This window comes from Triticum aestivum, chromosome 3B (assembly GCF_018294505.1).
Source record: "Triticum aestivum cultivar Chinese Spring chromosome 3B, IWGSC CS RefSeq v2.1, whole genome shotgun sequence".
Taxonomy (NCBI): domain Eukaryota; kingdom Viridiplantae; phylum Streptophyta; class Magnoliopsida; order Poales; family Poaceae; genus Triticum; species Triticum aestivum.
In genome coordinates, this window is record NC_057801.1 from 779,594,468 (window position 1) to 779,610,318 (window position 15,851).

The following is a 15,851-nucleotide window of genomic DNA, read 5'->3' on the forward strand; positions in this document are numbered from 1 at the left end:
TCCTGAAATGCAAGGATGCTCTCCTCACCTCAGGTTAGAGCATCTCTGGCCTGTCCCTCAAAATGTAGGCTCCTCGACAGCTTAACTCCTTATCTTTGAGGTGTTATAAAAAATACGTTCCTAACCTAACCCTAAAACCTAACTCCTCAACAACTTTTTTAACATGAATTCATTTAATTTTTCATCCATTGAGTTAAGCTTTGCTACTTAATTGCTTCAATTAAACGACATCTTGAGCATATATTTCATCAGTCCTCACTAAGAGAACTAATCCAAAGAAAACGACAAGAAAAATTATAGACTCCAATAGAAACACAATTTCCTTGACTGCTCCAACAAGTCCAATCAATACTGTCTCCATCTCCATATGTTCATTGCCAACATCTTTGCTCTTCTCTGATGACTTCTCTAGCGTGCACAATTGTTTCTTCTCTGCCTCTAAAACTTGGACATTGTCTCTTTTGTAATCTCATCTCTAGCAACTAGTGCACCAACATCCAATACACTTCTTTTGATAAACAGATCGATACATGTAAAAAATGAGCAAAAAATGCTTTAAACTGAAGAACAACTGCACAAAATTGTACTCACTTTGTCCATTTCACACTTATAGAAAACCCATCAGGGATGTTGTACCGTCTTCAAGACCCGACGCAGCACCTGACAGAAGCAGTTATCAGACATCATGATCGGCTTTGTCCAGACTACCCCCTTGTTATCTCCAACACGTGCTCCCAACACAAAAAATAACCCAACCGAGAACGCACTGTTCCGCTTCCTGCTTGGTGTCCTGTCGTAGTAGGACATTTCTCGGTGGAGCCATGTCACCCTCTCTTCTTCACATCGTACTTCCCCATGGAGTGCCAAGCTTGGAGGAGCCCGCCGCCAACCGTCCCATCTCCACCCTGATCCTCCCCCACCCGCCATCAAGGGGGAGGAGGCGTGCGTCTCCCGTGACACCCCTTGAGCCAAGAAGGAATATCCGATATCTCCTGAGCTATTGTCATGTTATAACATACAGTTGAATGTCGTCTATTACCACGAAACAAAAATATGATGTCGATTATTGTACATGTTGTAGAATGAAATACAAGTATGATCTTACACGAATAATATAGCATAGTTGCACATAAAATAATCTCTGCAAAGCCCGCTTCCTTCTCATGCAAAGCTCCCTTCTCCTCCTGATAGCTGCAAAAAAGGCAAACATGTTATATACTTTTGACAAAAGAATTGTGTTGCTAACAATAGACTTACTGATTACAAGCGGGAAATTGGAAGAAAGCTGAGAGAATTTCCAGCAGTATGAACAACAGTTGTGAACCTTGTAGATGCAATCGTCCCCGGTACAAGGTGATCACACAGTAGATCGAATCATTCATACAAATATGCAACTGTGTGCTGCAATGAAGCGTAGGAATTTGACTTATGTTCTTTCAGAACTGAAAATCTGAATGTAGGACCGAATTACGTACACCACACACATTGTTGTCAGGTTCACATTGCTGTACATCATTATTCTTCGCGTCCCAACTGGTATCTATTTTGTCTCACATTCTATTTGGTCAAGGTTCAACCAGTTCCATTAATAGCTAATTGACCGTGTGTTGCATCGGGTTTATATATCGAACGTGTCTAACATATATATTTAGGGCAGTATTGCGACTTTCTTTTGTGGAATCCCTTCTTTTATTGTTACTAGTAAGATGCCCGTGCTATGCTACGGAATCAGATGAAATATATATTTTGTATGCATCACATGAAATAAATTGAATCACAAAAGTACAAGCCATATCAAAAAGGTCTTTGTCCAACGACGCTACAAACATCAGAGAGTTACATGGAGCCACACACCATTTCATTTTGATTACACCATCCTTAGCTAATACTCCCTCTATCCGAAAATAAGTGACTCAACTTTGTACTAACTATAGTACACAAAGTTAGTACAAAGTTGAGTCACTTATTTTCCAAAGTTAGTACAAAGTCGGGTCACTTATTTTGGGAAGGAGGGACGGAGGGAGTACATGTGAACAACTATTTGCAACCCAACATGCCTCCAAGCTGTTACATTTTACTTTACCTAGAGATCACACCAACTTGATATGTTGTTCACCGCTCAAAAAAAAATTGATATGTTGCTCAAGTGGTCTTGGCATTATACTACCTTAAGATTTCACTTCATAACCGAAACTCAGTTTCAGTGACAACAAGGATCACCAAAGCACTTGACATCATTGTCCACGACACCATACACCCAAAATTAAGCAAAGTGAAGTAACACGGCTCAAAAGTAGCTCAACCTAGCTTAAGTAAAGCATTATCCTATTATTCTGAGACTTCACTTTTGCTTCACGACTCCATTCTTCATCTTCTTTTGATTCATGGAGATGATTGTCCAGGAAGATCATTACTGATCCTACAGAAAATTATTTTTAAATATTTAATATATTGTATAAAGCAAATAGCGGATAACTTCAACCAAATTTCCAATTACCTCTGCCTTAATTCATGCGCTGCTGTGGTGTTCGGGTTAAAGGGCATCCTACTAAAGTTTGTAGTATGCAGGCCAAGATCTAGTTAATTAAAGATAAAACATCAATATATTAGCAAAATTTATTTTCACGTTATTATTATATGCATAGAAAAATGCATGCACTTAGACTTACTGATGCGCTCTGCACATAACATTGTTGCCACGACAATAGCCTTCTCCTCGACGAGTTTTTTCCATGTACTTGATTTTTAGTCACCAACTTGTCCCATACAACTAATTTGACAATATTATAGCTACAATATAGAAGAGAAACGTAAGATCTTTGAATCCATAAGATATACGTACGTGTCATCTAGCAGAACAATATTTCTCACTGGGATCCTCCCATTGTAGAAACCGTCTTTATAGAACTTACAAACAAAACCATGCCAATAACATCTAACATTTGAACGAAAAAATCTCTATTATTAAAGGGGGATCGAACGTCGTGATGGTTCGACCTCCCCTGGACCACCTCGTTCGATCCCCACCTATCTTCGCACGCTCACGCCGTAAAAAAATCTCTACTATTAAAGGGGAATCGAACGTCGTGATGGTTCGACCTCCCCTGGACCACCTCGTTCGATCCCCACCTATCTTCGCACGCTCACGCCGTAAAAAAACTGGAAAATCAGAAGAGAAAAAGGCACCCACGAAGCCACGACCGACGCCCTCGTCGCTCGATAAAAGGAAGGAGAAAAACTGAATAGGAAAGAAAAAGCCCACGTACACAAGCCCCACCTCCCACGCCCCATCTTTCCCTAACCCCTCGCCCCAATCCCGCGACTCCTCCCGAGAAAGAACGCCACCGCCGGCCTCCTCCAATCTCGCGACTCCTCCGGAGAAAAAACGTCGACGCTGGCCTACTCCTTCACCGCTCAACTTGGCATCAACAGCCCTCTCACACGCAGTCTCTCTTTTCCTCGCCATAGACCCCTGCTACGCCTCCGTCCTCAATCCCTTTGCTCCGGTTTCCACGGCAGACAACGAAGTCGGCACCTGCGACGGCGCCCGCACTGAGGCTTATGGCCCGGCTCCACCTGTCCTCTCACCGGAGCAATCGGCGAACCAAGACCGCCGACCCGCGAGACGTGCGTACAACAGCTCGGCTAGACGACCAAAGGCAAGGTTGGATAGCCCCACCTCGACCACTTCATCCCACCGACTATCGTCATCGTCATCGTCCTCCACGTGAACGACGACCTCGAGCGGTAGCACATCGCAGCCTGCGAAATTAGATGGAGTGGCAGATCCGTGCCCTATCCGGTAAATTTCACGATAACCATTATCTTCCTTCAAACGCTAATTTCAGACTCGTCACAATCTTCAGCCAGAGTATATTTCTAGACTATTAGACGCCATCAATTTTACAGTTGGTGAAAGGTCACCCATTTTTATGTTTCTGCTTCCAGTTCCTGCCATAAAAAATGTGATATGTTGTTCCTTGCATGCATGGTAATTGTTTGCAGGGCAGTGTTTATATGACATTGCGTAGAACAAGAATCAACATAACTCTTTTCTAATGGTTCTATGCAACAAAAAAATTCCTTCAACAATGTCCGATTGTTTAATCCATCGCCGGAGTACAAACCCATTGAAACTTTAATGGTAGCAGTGGAGGTGGCCGCGTCGGAGCAGGTCCTACATTGTTCATGGATGGAGACGATGGGTGGCGCGACCATAAATTCTCCGACGAGGCTTCAAGTCACTTGGATAGGAACGTCATTAGAGGGCATGCATCAGTTGTAGGAACGATCTAAGGCAACAAAATTCATAGGGAAAGCATCAGCTGACTGACAATAGCTAGATTGGCGTGCACACAAGACCAAATAATCAAAATTCTGCAGTTTTGCCTTTGCTGCCGGCCCAAGCATCATCACCTTCTGGACTGAAACCAAAGGCATGGGTCTGCATGTCCCATTGTCCAAGTCCACAACAATCGTAGGTGTTGGTGTTGCAAAACTGCAGGGGCCCTCGGTACAAAATAGACTCACTCTGGGCTCATCTTAGATTAGTGCTTATTGTATCTCCTTTGCTTGGTCTTTATTTGGTACTAATGGAACAACTTCCAGTACAATAAAAGAAGAAAGAATCATCCCTTGACTTGCAGGTTCTCCATGCAAGGGCAAACAAATGTTTTGATACAGAACAACAGTTGTAAGTGCTACTGTTTGTATGCCCAATTTGGTTATCTCTTATTTTCTGTATGACTATATTATCGTTGTATTAATATTTAGGTGGAAAGTGGAATTAAGCGAGGTCTGAGTGATCTTTGAATTGTTATTTCTCATATGGTTTCTCCTCTTCTCTCTACTTGATTTATTATGTACACAACTTCTTTTGTTTCCTTAAGGAACCATATATGAACCAGTACGTACATCACTCATTTCGCGTGTTATGCATCTACAAATAATTTATTACCTTTGTTTTTATATGGCCCACGAGATAGGGGGGCGCGCCCTCCTATCTCGTGGGAGACTCGGCTGCTTCTTGACTTGCACTCCAAGTCTTCTGGATCACGTTTGTTCCAAAAATCACGCTCCCAAAGGTTTCATTCCGTTTGGACTCCGTTTGATATTCCCTTTCTTCGAAATACTGAAATAGGCAAAAAAACAGCAATATGGACTGGGCCTCCGGTTAGTAGGTTAGTCCCAAAAATGATATAAATGTGTAAAATAAAGCCCATAAACATCCAAAAGGGGTAATATAATAGCATGGAACAATCAAAAATTATAGATACGTTGAAGACGTATCAAGCATCTCCAAACTTAATTCCTGCTCGTCCTCGAGTAGGTAAATAATAAAAAGAGAATTTTTGATGTGGAATGCTACCTAGCATAATTCATAATGTAATTTTTATTTATTGTGGCATGAATGTTCAGATCCAAATGATTCAAAATAAAAGTTCATATTGATAAAAGAAATAGTAACACTTCAAGCATACTAATCAAAGTAATCATGTCTTCTCAAAATAGCATGGCAAAAGAAAGTTCATCCCTACAAAATCATATAGTTATGCTATGCTTCATTTTCGTCACACAAAGATGTTCCCAACTTCTATACCCCCGATGACAAGCCAAGCAATTGTTTCATACTTAAATAATCTCAAACTTTTTCAACCTTCACGCAATACATGAGCATGAGCCATGGATATAACTTTATGGATGGAATAGAATATGATGATGGGGATTGTGTGGAGAAGACAAAAAAGGAGAAAGTCTTACATTGACGAGGATAATCAACGGGCTATGGAGATGCCCATCAATTGATGTCAACATGAGGAGTAGGGATTGCCATGCAACGGATGCACTAGAGCTATGAATGAATGCTCAACAAAATAAAACTAGTGGGTGTGCATCCAACTTGCTTGCTCACGAAGACCTAGGGCATTTGAGGAAGCCCATCGTAGGAATATACAAGCAAGTTCTATAATGAAAAATTCCCACTAGTATGAAAAACATAACTTATGAGACTCACTATATGAAGAACAAGGTGCTACTTTGAAGCACAAAAATATGAGACTCACTACATGAAGAACAAGGTGCTACTTTGAAGCACAAGTGTGGAAAAGAGATAGTAACATTGCCCTTTTTATTATTTTCTTTTTTTCTTTTTTTCTTTTTCTTCTTTTTTTGGGGCCTTTATTTTTTTGGCCTTTCTTCTTTTTTTTTCTTTGGGCAATGTTCTAATAATGATGATCATCACACTTCTATTGATTACAACATAAGAATAACAACTCGAAACTAGAACAAGATATGACTCTGTATGAATGCCTCCGGCGGAGTACCGGGATGGTGCAATGAATCAAGAATGACATGTATGGAAAATAATGCATGGTGGCTTTACCACAAATACGATGTCAACTACATGATCATGCAATGGCAATATGACAAAAGTAAAGTATGTCATGATGATGAACGGAACGGTGGAAACTTGCATGGTAATATATCTCGGAATGGCTATGGAAATGCCATAATAGGTAGGTATGGTGGTTGTTTTGAGGAAGATATAAGGAGGTTTATGTGTGATAGAGTGTATCGTATCATGGGGTTTGGATGCACCGGCGAAGTTTGCACCAACTCTCAAGGTGAGAAAGGGCAATGCACGGTACCGAAGAGGCTAGCAATGGCGGAAAGGTAAAAGTGTGTATAATCCATGGACTCAACATTAGTCAAAAGAACTCATATACTTATTGCAAAAATTTAGAAGTCATCAAAAATTCAAGTACTACGCGCATGCTCCTAGGGGGATAGATTGATAGGAAAAGACCATCGCTCGTCCCCGACCGTCACTCATAAGGATGCACAAGCTAGGTACACTTCATGTTTCAAATTTGTTACACAACTTTAACCATACGTGCATGCTACGGGACTTGCTAACTTCAACACAAGCATTCTTTAAATTCATAATCACCCAACTAGCATGACTTTAATATCACTACCTCCATATCTCAAAACAATTATCAAGTATCAAATTGATCATAGCATCCAATTCACTTTCTATGATAGTTTTTATTATACCCAACTTGGATGCATACCATTCTAGGACCAATTTTATAACCATAGCAAATACCATGCTGTTCTAAAAAACTCTCAAAAATATATAAGTGAAGCATGAGAGACTAGTAATTTCTACAAAAATAAATCACCACCGTGCTCTAAAAGATATAAGTGAAGCACTAGAGCAAAAACTATCAACCTCAAAAGATATAAGTGAAGCACATAGAGTATTCTAGCAAATTCTAATCAAAAAGGCTTCTCCCAAAAGGTGTGTACAGCAAGGATGATTGTGGTAAACTAAAAAGAAAATACTAATATAATACACGACGCTCCGAGCAAAACACATATCATGTGGCGAATAAAAATATAGCTCCAAGTAAAGTTACCAATGAACAAAGACGAAAGAGGGGATGCCTTCCCGAGGCATCCCCAAGCTTAGGCTTTTGGCTATTCTTAAATATCTTGGGTGCCTTGGGCATCCCCAAGCTTAGACTCTTTCCACCCTTTATTCCATAGTCCATAAAAGCTTTACCGAAAACTTGAAAACTTCATTACACAAAACTCAACAGGAAATCTTATAAGCTCCGTTAGTGAAAGAAAACAAAACCACCACATAAGGTACTGCAATGAACTCATTCTTTATTTTTTTTGGTGTTAAACCTACTGTATTCCAACTTCTCTATGGTTTATAAACTATTTTACTAGTCAAAGATGCATCAAAATAAGCAAACAACACACGGAAAACAGAATCTGTCAAAAACAGAACAGTCTGTAGAAATCTGTAACTAATGCAAACTTCTGGATCTCTAAAATTCCTACCAAAATAGGAAGTCCTGGACAATTTGTTTATTGATCAGCAGCAAAAAGAATCAACGCAAAAGCACGTTCCTGTGATTTAACAAAATTATATTTGTGCGTGCAAAGTTTTTATTTTTCAGTAGAATCAAATCAATTATCATCATAGGTTATCCTATAGGTTCTAGTTGGCAAAAACATTAATTAAAAGATAAAAACACATCTAAACAGAAGGTAGATGCAAGATTTATTACTAAACAGGAGCAAAAACAAAAAACATAAAGAAAATTGGGTTGCCTCCCAACTAGCGCTATCGTTTAAAGCGAAGATAGATCTAAGGAGTGCCATCTTTAATTTTCAGTTTTTTAGCGGAGTCATGCTCGAATCCGGGAGATTCTTTCTGCTTCCCTTCATACTCGGAAATTTTTAGGTCTAAAGAATCCAACCGCTTATTGCAAAGAGTAATCAACATATTCATGCGGTGAAGATTTCCGCTAACACTTTTAAGAGGCTCAAGAGACTTTTGTAATATTTTTGTTACTTTGCAAATCTTTCCAAACACTTGGGTTTCTTCTTGGGTAGGATGAGATCCTCCCTTTTGAGGTAGTGTTCCCACTATTCCCTCTATAATTTCATGCGCAATACTGGGATCAATTTCAATGAAATTTCCCTTGGCAATGCAATCCAAGAGTTGTCTATGCATCATATTTAACCCAACATAAAGATTACGAAGAAGAATTCTGAAGTTCACCTCTAGGGTGCACTTGCTATAAGATTCCATCATCCTATACCAAGCATATTTTAAGTTTTCTCCTTGCCTTTGCTTGAAGTGAAGAACTTCAAACTCGGGAGACATAGGAGCGGATAAGGAACTAGACATAATAACAAGCAAACAAAAGGCAAACGAAAAAGAGAGGAGGAGATTGGGAAAGAGAGGGCGAATAAAACGGCAAGGGTGAAGTGGGGGAGAGGAAAATGAGAGGCAAATGGCAAATAATATAAATGCGAGGGAGATGGGTTTGTGATGGGTACTTGGTATGTCTTGACTTGAGCGAGGACCTCCCTGGCAACGGCGCCAAAAATCCTTCTTGCTACGTCTTGAGCTTACGTTCGTTTTCCTCGAAGAGAAGAGGGTGATGCAGCAATAGTAGCATAAATATTTCCCTCATTTTTTGAGAACCAAGGTATCAATCCAGTAGGAGGCTCCTCAAAAGTCCAACGCACCTACACAAACAAACAAAGAACTCACAACCAACGCAATAAAGGGGTTGTCAATCCCTTCACGGCCACTTGCGAAAGTGAGATCTAATAAAGATAGTATGATAAGATAAATATATTTTTGGTATTTTATAATATAGATGCAAAAAGTAAAGATGCAAATAAAAGTAGATTGAAAGCAAATATGATAAGAGATAGACCCGGGGGGCATAGGTTTCACTAGTGGCTTCTCTCAAGATAGCATAAGTATTGCGGTGGGTGAACAGATTACTATCGAGCAATTGATAGAAAAGCGAATAATTATGAGATTATCTAGGCATGATCATGTATATAGGCATCACGTCCGCAACCAGTAGACCGACTCCTGCCTGCATCTACTACTATTACTCCACACATCGACCGACTCCTGCCTGCATCTAGAGTATTAAGTTCATAAGAACAGAGTAACGCATTAAGCAAGATGACATGATATAGAGGGATAAACTCAAGCAATATGATATAAACCCCATATTTTTATCCTCGTTGGAAACAATACAATACGTGCCTTGCAACCCTTTCTGTCACTGGGTAAGGACACCGCAAGATTGAACCCAAAGCTAAGCACTTCTCCCATGGCAAGAAAGATCAATCTAGTAGGCCAAACCAAACCGATAATTCGAAGAGACTTGCAAAGATAGCTCAATCATACATAAAAGAATCCAGAGAAGAATCAAATATTATTCATAGATAAACTTGATCATAAACCCACAATTCATCGGATCTCGACAAATACACCGCAAAAAGAGTTTACATCGAATAGAGCTCCACAAGAGAGGGGGAGAACATTGTATTGAGATTCAAAAAGAGATAAGAAGCCATCTAGCTAATAACTATGGACCCGTAGGTCTGTGGTAAACTACTCACAACTCATCGGAGGGGCAAGGATGTTGATGTAGAAGCCCTCCATGGTTGATTCCCCCTCCGGCAGAGTGTCGGCGAAGGCTCCAAGATGACATCTCGCGGATACAGAAGGTTACGGTGGTGGAAATTGTGTTTCGTCCTCCTCCTGTATGTTTTCAGGGTACGTAGGTATATATAGGAGGAAGAAGTACGTCGCTGGCCGCCCGAGGGGCCCACGAGACAGGGGGCGCGCCCTATAGGGGGGCGCCCTCCTATCTCATGGGAGCCTCGACTGCTTCTTGACTTGCACTCCCAGTCCTTTGGATCACGTTCGTTCCAAAAATCACTCTCCTGAAGGTTTCATTCCGTTTGGACTCCGTTTGATATTCCTTTTCTTCGAAATACTGAAATAGGCAAAAAAACAGCAATATGGGATGGGCCTCCGGTTAGTAGGTTAGTCCCAAAAATTATATAAATGTGTAAAATAAAGCCCATAAACATCCAAAAGGGGTAATATAATAGCATGGAACAAACAAAAATTATAGATACGTTGGAGACGTATCAACCCCGCCTCGCCGCGCCTCGGTGCCGCCGTCTCCCCCGACCCCATCTCTCTCCCCGCCATCTGTAAGCACTCTCCCCTTCCCTCTTCTCTGCTCTCTGTTAGTATGAACCCTAGCTAGCTATTTAGTGCTAGTTAGTATGAACCCTAGGCTATTTTTAGTGCTAGTTAGTTAATTACAATTAGTATTAACCCTATTTAATTAGGTAGTACGAACCCTAGTTAAAAAAATGGATACTTATATGGTAATTAGGGCAGTAGTTCCTAGGTACTAATTAGTTAGTAAGAACTAGGTACTAGTTTATTTTTATTTGTCGTAAGTTTATTTTTAGAAAGAACTAGTTGAATTAATAGAACTAGTTAGTAAGAACTTGTTGCTATTTTTTAGTTAAAGCAATTTTTCCTGCATCGACATGGACGATGCCTATCTCGCATCCTCGTCGTCGAGTCGACGGAGGACGACACCTGCTTGACCAGATGGGCCATGTCCGGGACTGGGCTCTGCCGGGGTGGTACTGGGAGGCGCTATCTACCGGGGGGCGCAGGTTGGTGAGGAGACAGCCTGTCGTTGACCCGAACCTTCTTTGGTGGCGGTCGCGTGGGCCAGTGACGGTCCAGAGGTTCGAGGACCCCGCGGAGGTGGTGCGTCACCGTGTCAGTGAGGAGGACGTGCACGTCCGTCGCTACTTGTTTGCGTTGGAGCACAGGTTCTCCAATACCTGGCAGGTTCTCCAGGGATCTCACTGGAGCTATGATCCCGTGATGGTTCCTTCTCTGTGGGTGTCCACCGCCCGCGCCGATACCCGTAGTGTGCTAGGGTTTTAGTTGTATTAGTGATGTTATATGTATGATACTATTCGGGATGTATTAGTGATAATATTCGATGTCGCATGAGATGATTTACTTTTGCTTATTGAATGCATGCTAATTTAAGTCCTATAAGATATTTTGAAATGTATATCTTGTGTTGCTCAATTAGGATATGTGCTTGCCCAAGTGGCCGGTCATGTTTGCAGGAGTGTTGATTCATTTCCATTCCGGCAAATTTCAGGCGCTCGATATGTCCTATTTTAGCAAAGGTCATGCCAGATTTTTCCGTGAATTTTGGCATGACTTGTGCCAGAATATGTAGGAAATATCGAGTGCCCCGGATTTGTGTGTTGAGTATCCTGATAGTTTTCTTCGATCGATTTTCAATTGATGTTTTAACTATGAACATAGGAAATGTCTGACGGCGAAAAGGATTTCGGTATTTGCAAATACTGCGAATACGAGCGCGGCCTGTGCGACGGAATCTTCCTAGATGATGATAGGCGCTTCAGCATCAAGCTGGACGAGAATTTCGAAGTGGATACAGTAAGTCACAACGACGAGTCTTTTTTTTAATTAAGCATAACATCTGCTTCATTTGCTTCAACTTATAATTTTTTTTACCATTCTACTAGCATATCCCCTATCATGCAAGAGTTTTTGTACTGGATAAGATAGGTTTCAGTCGTACTATAGAGGTAAAGAAAGTTTACTTGAAGACCGAGCATGGTTATATTTTCCACACAAAATTATACAATTCAGACGACTACACCTATTTTGGATGCAAAACATGGCGAGCACTATGCAAGACTTATGCATTTGAGTCTGATATGGTTATCACCTTTGATATTCGTCCGGAAGATGATATTGAAGGTAATACCGACGTCTAGGTCGATGTGCAGACGCCTCCAGTTATACCATTATATATATGAGTTTCTCAACCATATTTATGTCTGATATTGTTTATTCAAAAATAGTTGACAACTAATTTCTATTGTCATCTTATTTCCGTTCAAGCAAACATGTCCAGCGCTTGGTAGACAGGACCTACTACTGTTCCGGGGCTGAACTAAACTGCGAGGAGCTAAGTCATTATGTTTCATGGCTTGCAGATCTTGATACTGTCAAGACAAATTTTCTTCCTGGATTTGGAAATGTTAGTACTGAAAACGTGCAACCAATAGTGTTCGGAATGAACTACGGTCACATCTATTTAGGAAAGATGATAAGATTTTTACTATTTGTCCTCGATGCATCTTTTTCATACATTATTTTTTAAGCTAAACTTCATTCCTAAGTATGTTACCATACGATGTTCTTCAACAGGGACTCCCGATGAATGTTGTGCCTTATGGGATCGAGACTAAAGGTACCATGAGTATTGTTAGCTTATGACCAAGATATCCTACATATCACTATAGTGCATTTAGGATTAGCAACGAATTCTTAATAGTGAAAGACTGGACCAAATCTGTGATGGAGGAGCACAGACAAGTACTAGGGGGCAGCAAGGAGAAGTGCAGCCCATGATTAAGAGACAGGTTCATCTGCATGCTCCAACTTGATGAAGGAGGAGAGCTACACATGTTTTATGTTATTTTACCTCAGAGAGAGCAGCAGGAGTGATTAGCTAGCTAGAAATGAGTTTAAAGATGATGATGTACTACACTATGACTATGATGATTAAATAGCTAGTGTTGGTGGTAATGACTATGATAATTATTATGAGCTAGTGTTAGTGGTGATTAAATAAATATTGTTGGTGCTAATGACTATGATGATGATTAAATAGCTTGTGCTGGCGGATTAGATTCAAGTGGAGGCAACATGTGGTGCACATCGAAAGTACTACTAGTCCAAACTAGATTAAGTTTGGATTAGTAGTATATTTTTGACATGCACCACATATTGCCTCCATTTTAACCTAATTCACCTTCATTTGACACGCTGTTATGGACATAATGATATAAACCTCATAATTGGTATTGTAACAAAATTTGTATAACGGCGTATAAATATATTAAAAATAAAAAAATAAAAAAAGAATACTAGTAGCGATGGATAGTAAACACGCTGCTAGCTACTAGCTAGACTAGCAGCAGCGCGGGAGATAACAAGCGTTGCCGCTATGTGTCTTAGCAGTAGCGCGTGTCGCACGCGCTACTGCTAAGTAATAGCTATAGCGCCTTATTAGTAGTGCGGTTGCCCGTGCTACTACTAGGGTTTTCCCTAATAGTGTAAGCATGTATCTTGCTATGTGCATGCCCTCGGAGATATTCTCATCTATATCGACGTGTAACCGTTTGGTAAGGAAGAGAAATTTAATCAGCTGTAGAATGGTGCGAAACCTAGGACACCGACAGCAAGAAATGGTCATTCATACGCTTCAACAGTTTAGCCCAGAAACGCATGGATGGTTTCATTGTTTTTTCTTGGTGTCAGGCTATCATCAGTATCAAGTAATCTGTTTTTCTTGTTGTTTTTTGTGAAGCAAATGTTCCGAGTAATATGTTGCAAAAGAATTACTCACTTAATCTTGTCATAAGTCAAGCCTGTTTAAGTCTGACCAAGTTTATAGTTAAAAAATAGACATCTACAATATTTATGCACAACTCCGCATATGTTGTCTCGACATAGCCGGTTCCAAGCCCGGATAAAGGAGAAAGGTTGTGATAGGTTTGGGGAGCCAACGTGAAAACTCAGCTACTTTTATGGAGATGAAACCCAAAAGATTGTGAGATAATCTTTTGGGTTTCACCTCTAGCCTACCCCAACTTGTTTGGGACTATAGGCCTTTTTTTTAACATCAGTACATACACAAGCGCTCATATACATGCGCATACACTCACCCCTATGAACGAACACACGCATACCTTATCCCTATGAGCGCCTCTGAAAGACTGAGCCGGCATATCATCTTGAGATTTACGAAGTCACCGTAGGCGTCTCGTCGTCGACGGGAACGTCTCCTCTCACTGAATGCGCATAGACGGAAATCCTGAAATAAATCCAGGAATAAATGCGAGCATCAGGATTTGAACCCTGGTGGGTTGGGGATACCATAGTCCTTCTAACCATCCAACCACAGGTTGGTTCGCAGGCTTTGTTGTTGTTGCTTATGGTGTTGTTGTTGTTGTTGTTGTTGTTGTTGTTGTACAATATTTATGCATGTGCCTAGTAGTGATCCATTGATTCTCTGGATTGTTTACCCAGTTGGAATAGCACACGTCTGAATCACCTGTCGGGTTCGCCCAAGGATCGATCACGCAAAAATCGATCTCAAAGACTCATAGACAAGGGACGCGGATTTTCTATGCTCGAGCTCATATGAGCCCGTTATCTAGGACGTTGGTTGAAGCATGGAGATCTGTGCCAGTTGTCAATACGGGCCGCCTGGGCGAGTTAGGAAATGTGCACTGTGGAGAAATACGTAGATGGCGGGCGTGGGTGGTGGGCCGCATTTTGACGGGCGCAGGAACGTCCGTTTGCGCTTGACGATTTGGGCCGAGGATCAGAACAGTTACTTGACGTCTAGTCCATGGCCCCAAATGTGAGGTTTTCCGTTCGATGGGCCCATGATAGGAATTAAGTGGCCGGTCTGGTGGTTCGGATAGGGCAGAGCTGACCTAATTTTTGAAGGCCTGGTGGTGTGCGGCGGCGGTGGCGGCGGCGGCGGTGAGGGCGACAAGGATGGAGTTCCTGATGCAGCCTCTGCACGGGTATGTAATCCTATCTATTTGGCTTCGTTGTTGCGGATTTCAGTCTGGAAATGTGTTGATTCCGAGGGGATTTGCGTGTGCTTGGAGCAGATCGACTTTCCTTGAAGAGGTTGGGGAGAGTTTGGTGCCGGGACCGGTGGCGGCGGACGGGGTCGATGCGGAGATGGTGGTGGAGCATCCACTGGCAGCGCAGGGGACGGATGGACAACAGGCGCCGGCTGAGGAGCAGCCGGCAGGTACAAGGGAGGCGCAGATCTTGATGGAGACTGAGGCAGCGCAGGAGAGGAGGGACGTGTCACCACCTAGCTCGGAGCTATCTACAGGGAAGATGAACCCACGAGCTCCTGGTTGGAATAAGAGGTTAGTGCATGGCGTCCAGATGTACAAGATTAAATGATGAGCCCCTGGGGTGAGCATGATCTGAATATGTTGTTGTTTTCGACTGGACTGAAATTGTGTAGTAAAGTAGAAGGTACTGAAATTACTTGGAGGTTTGAATGACGAAACAACGGAATATCTGAACTAGAACCTGGATAATTGAGCAGTAGTTGTTAGAACTGGCAACTCTGGTATGACATGATTTGATGAGCAGTAGCTTTGAGGGAGCACATTAGCTGTGAGCGAGAGTAGTAGACACTGTGAATTTGGGAGCTAAAGTTATTGGTGAAAACATTCCCAAACACGTCAGGTTCATTTGTGATGAGGGGAAACATCAATGTCTCCCCTTGGTTTTAGTAATTGTGCTAGTTAACATTAATTGAGGTGCTCGAACATAATTATATAGTTCTGCCCATGCGTCCCATCGTTAGGTATTTGTAATACGTAATTCACTT

General features: G+C 41.5%; 1 protein-coding gene across 1 annotated transcript; it reads left to right on the forward strand.

The window, feature by feature from the left end:
• The first annotated feature begins 14,933 nt into the window (after window positions 1-14,933).
• On the forward strand, window positions 14,934-15,615 carry LOC123066534 (uncharacterized). The gene is made up of 2 exons (XM_044489592.1): window positions 14,934-15,018; window positions 15,109-15,615. The coding sequence occupies exons 1-2, from the start codon at window positions 14,990-14,992 to the stop codon at window positions 15,413-15,415; spliced, it is 336 nt and encodes a 111-aa protein (XP_044345527.1). The 5' UTR covers window positions 14,934-14,989; the 3' UTR covers window positions 15,416-15,615.
• Window positions 15,616-15,851: the final 236 nt, after the last annotated feature.

What these genes read in the sequence shown, in the direction of transcription:
- LOC123066534 (XM_044489592.1), top strand. Translation starts at nt 14,990, where the DNA reads ATGGAGTTCCTGATGCAGCCTCTGCACGG. An exon ending in CTGATGCAGCCTCTGCACGG is followed by an intron (nt 15,019 to 15,108) that starts GTATGTAATCCT and finishes TGCTTGGAGCAG; the next exon opens with ATCGACTTTCCTTGAAGAGG.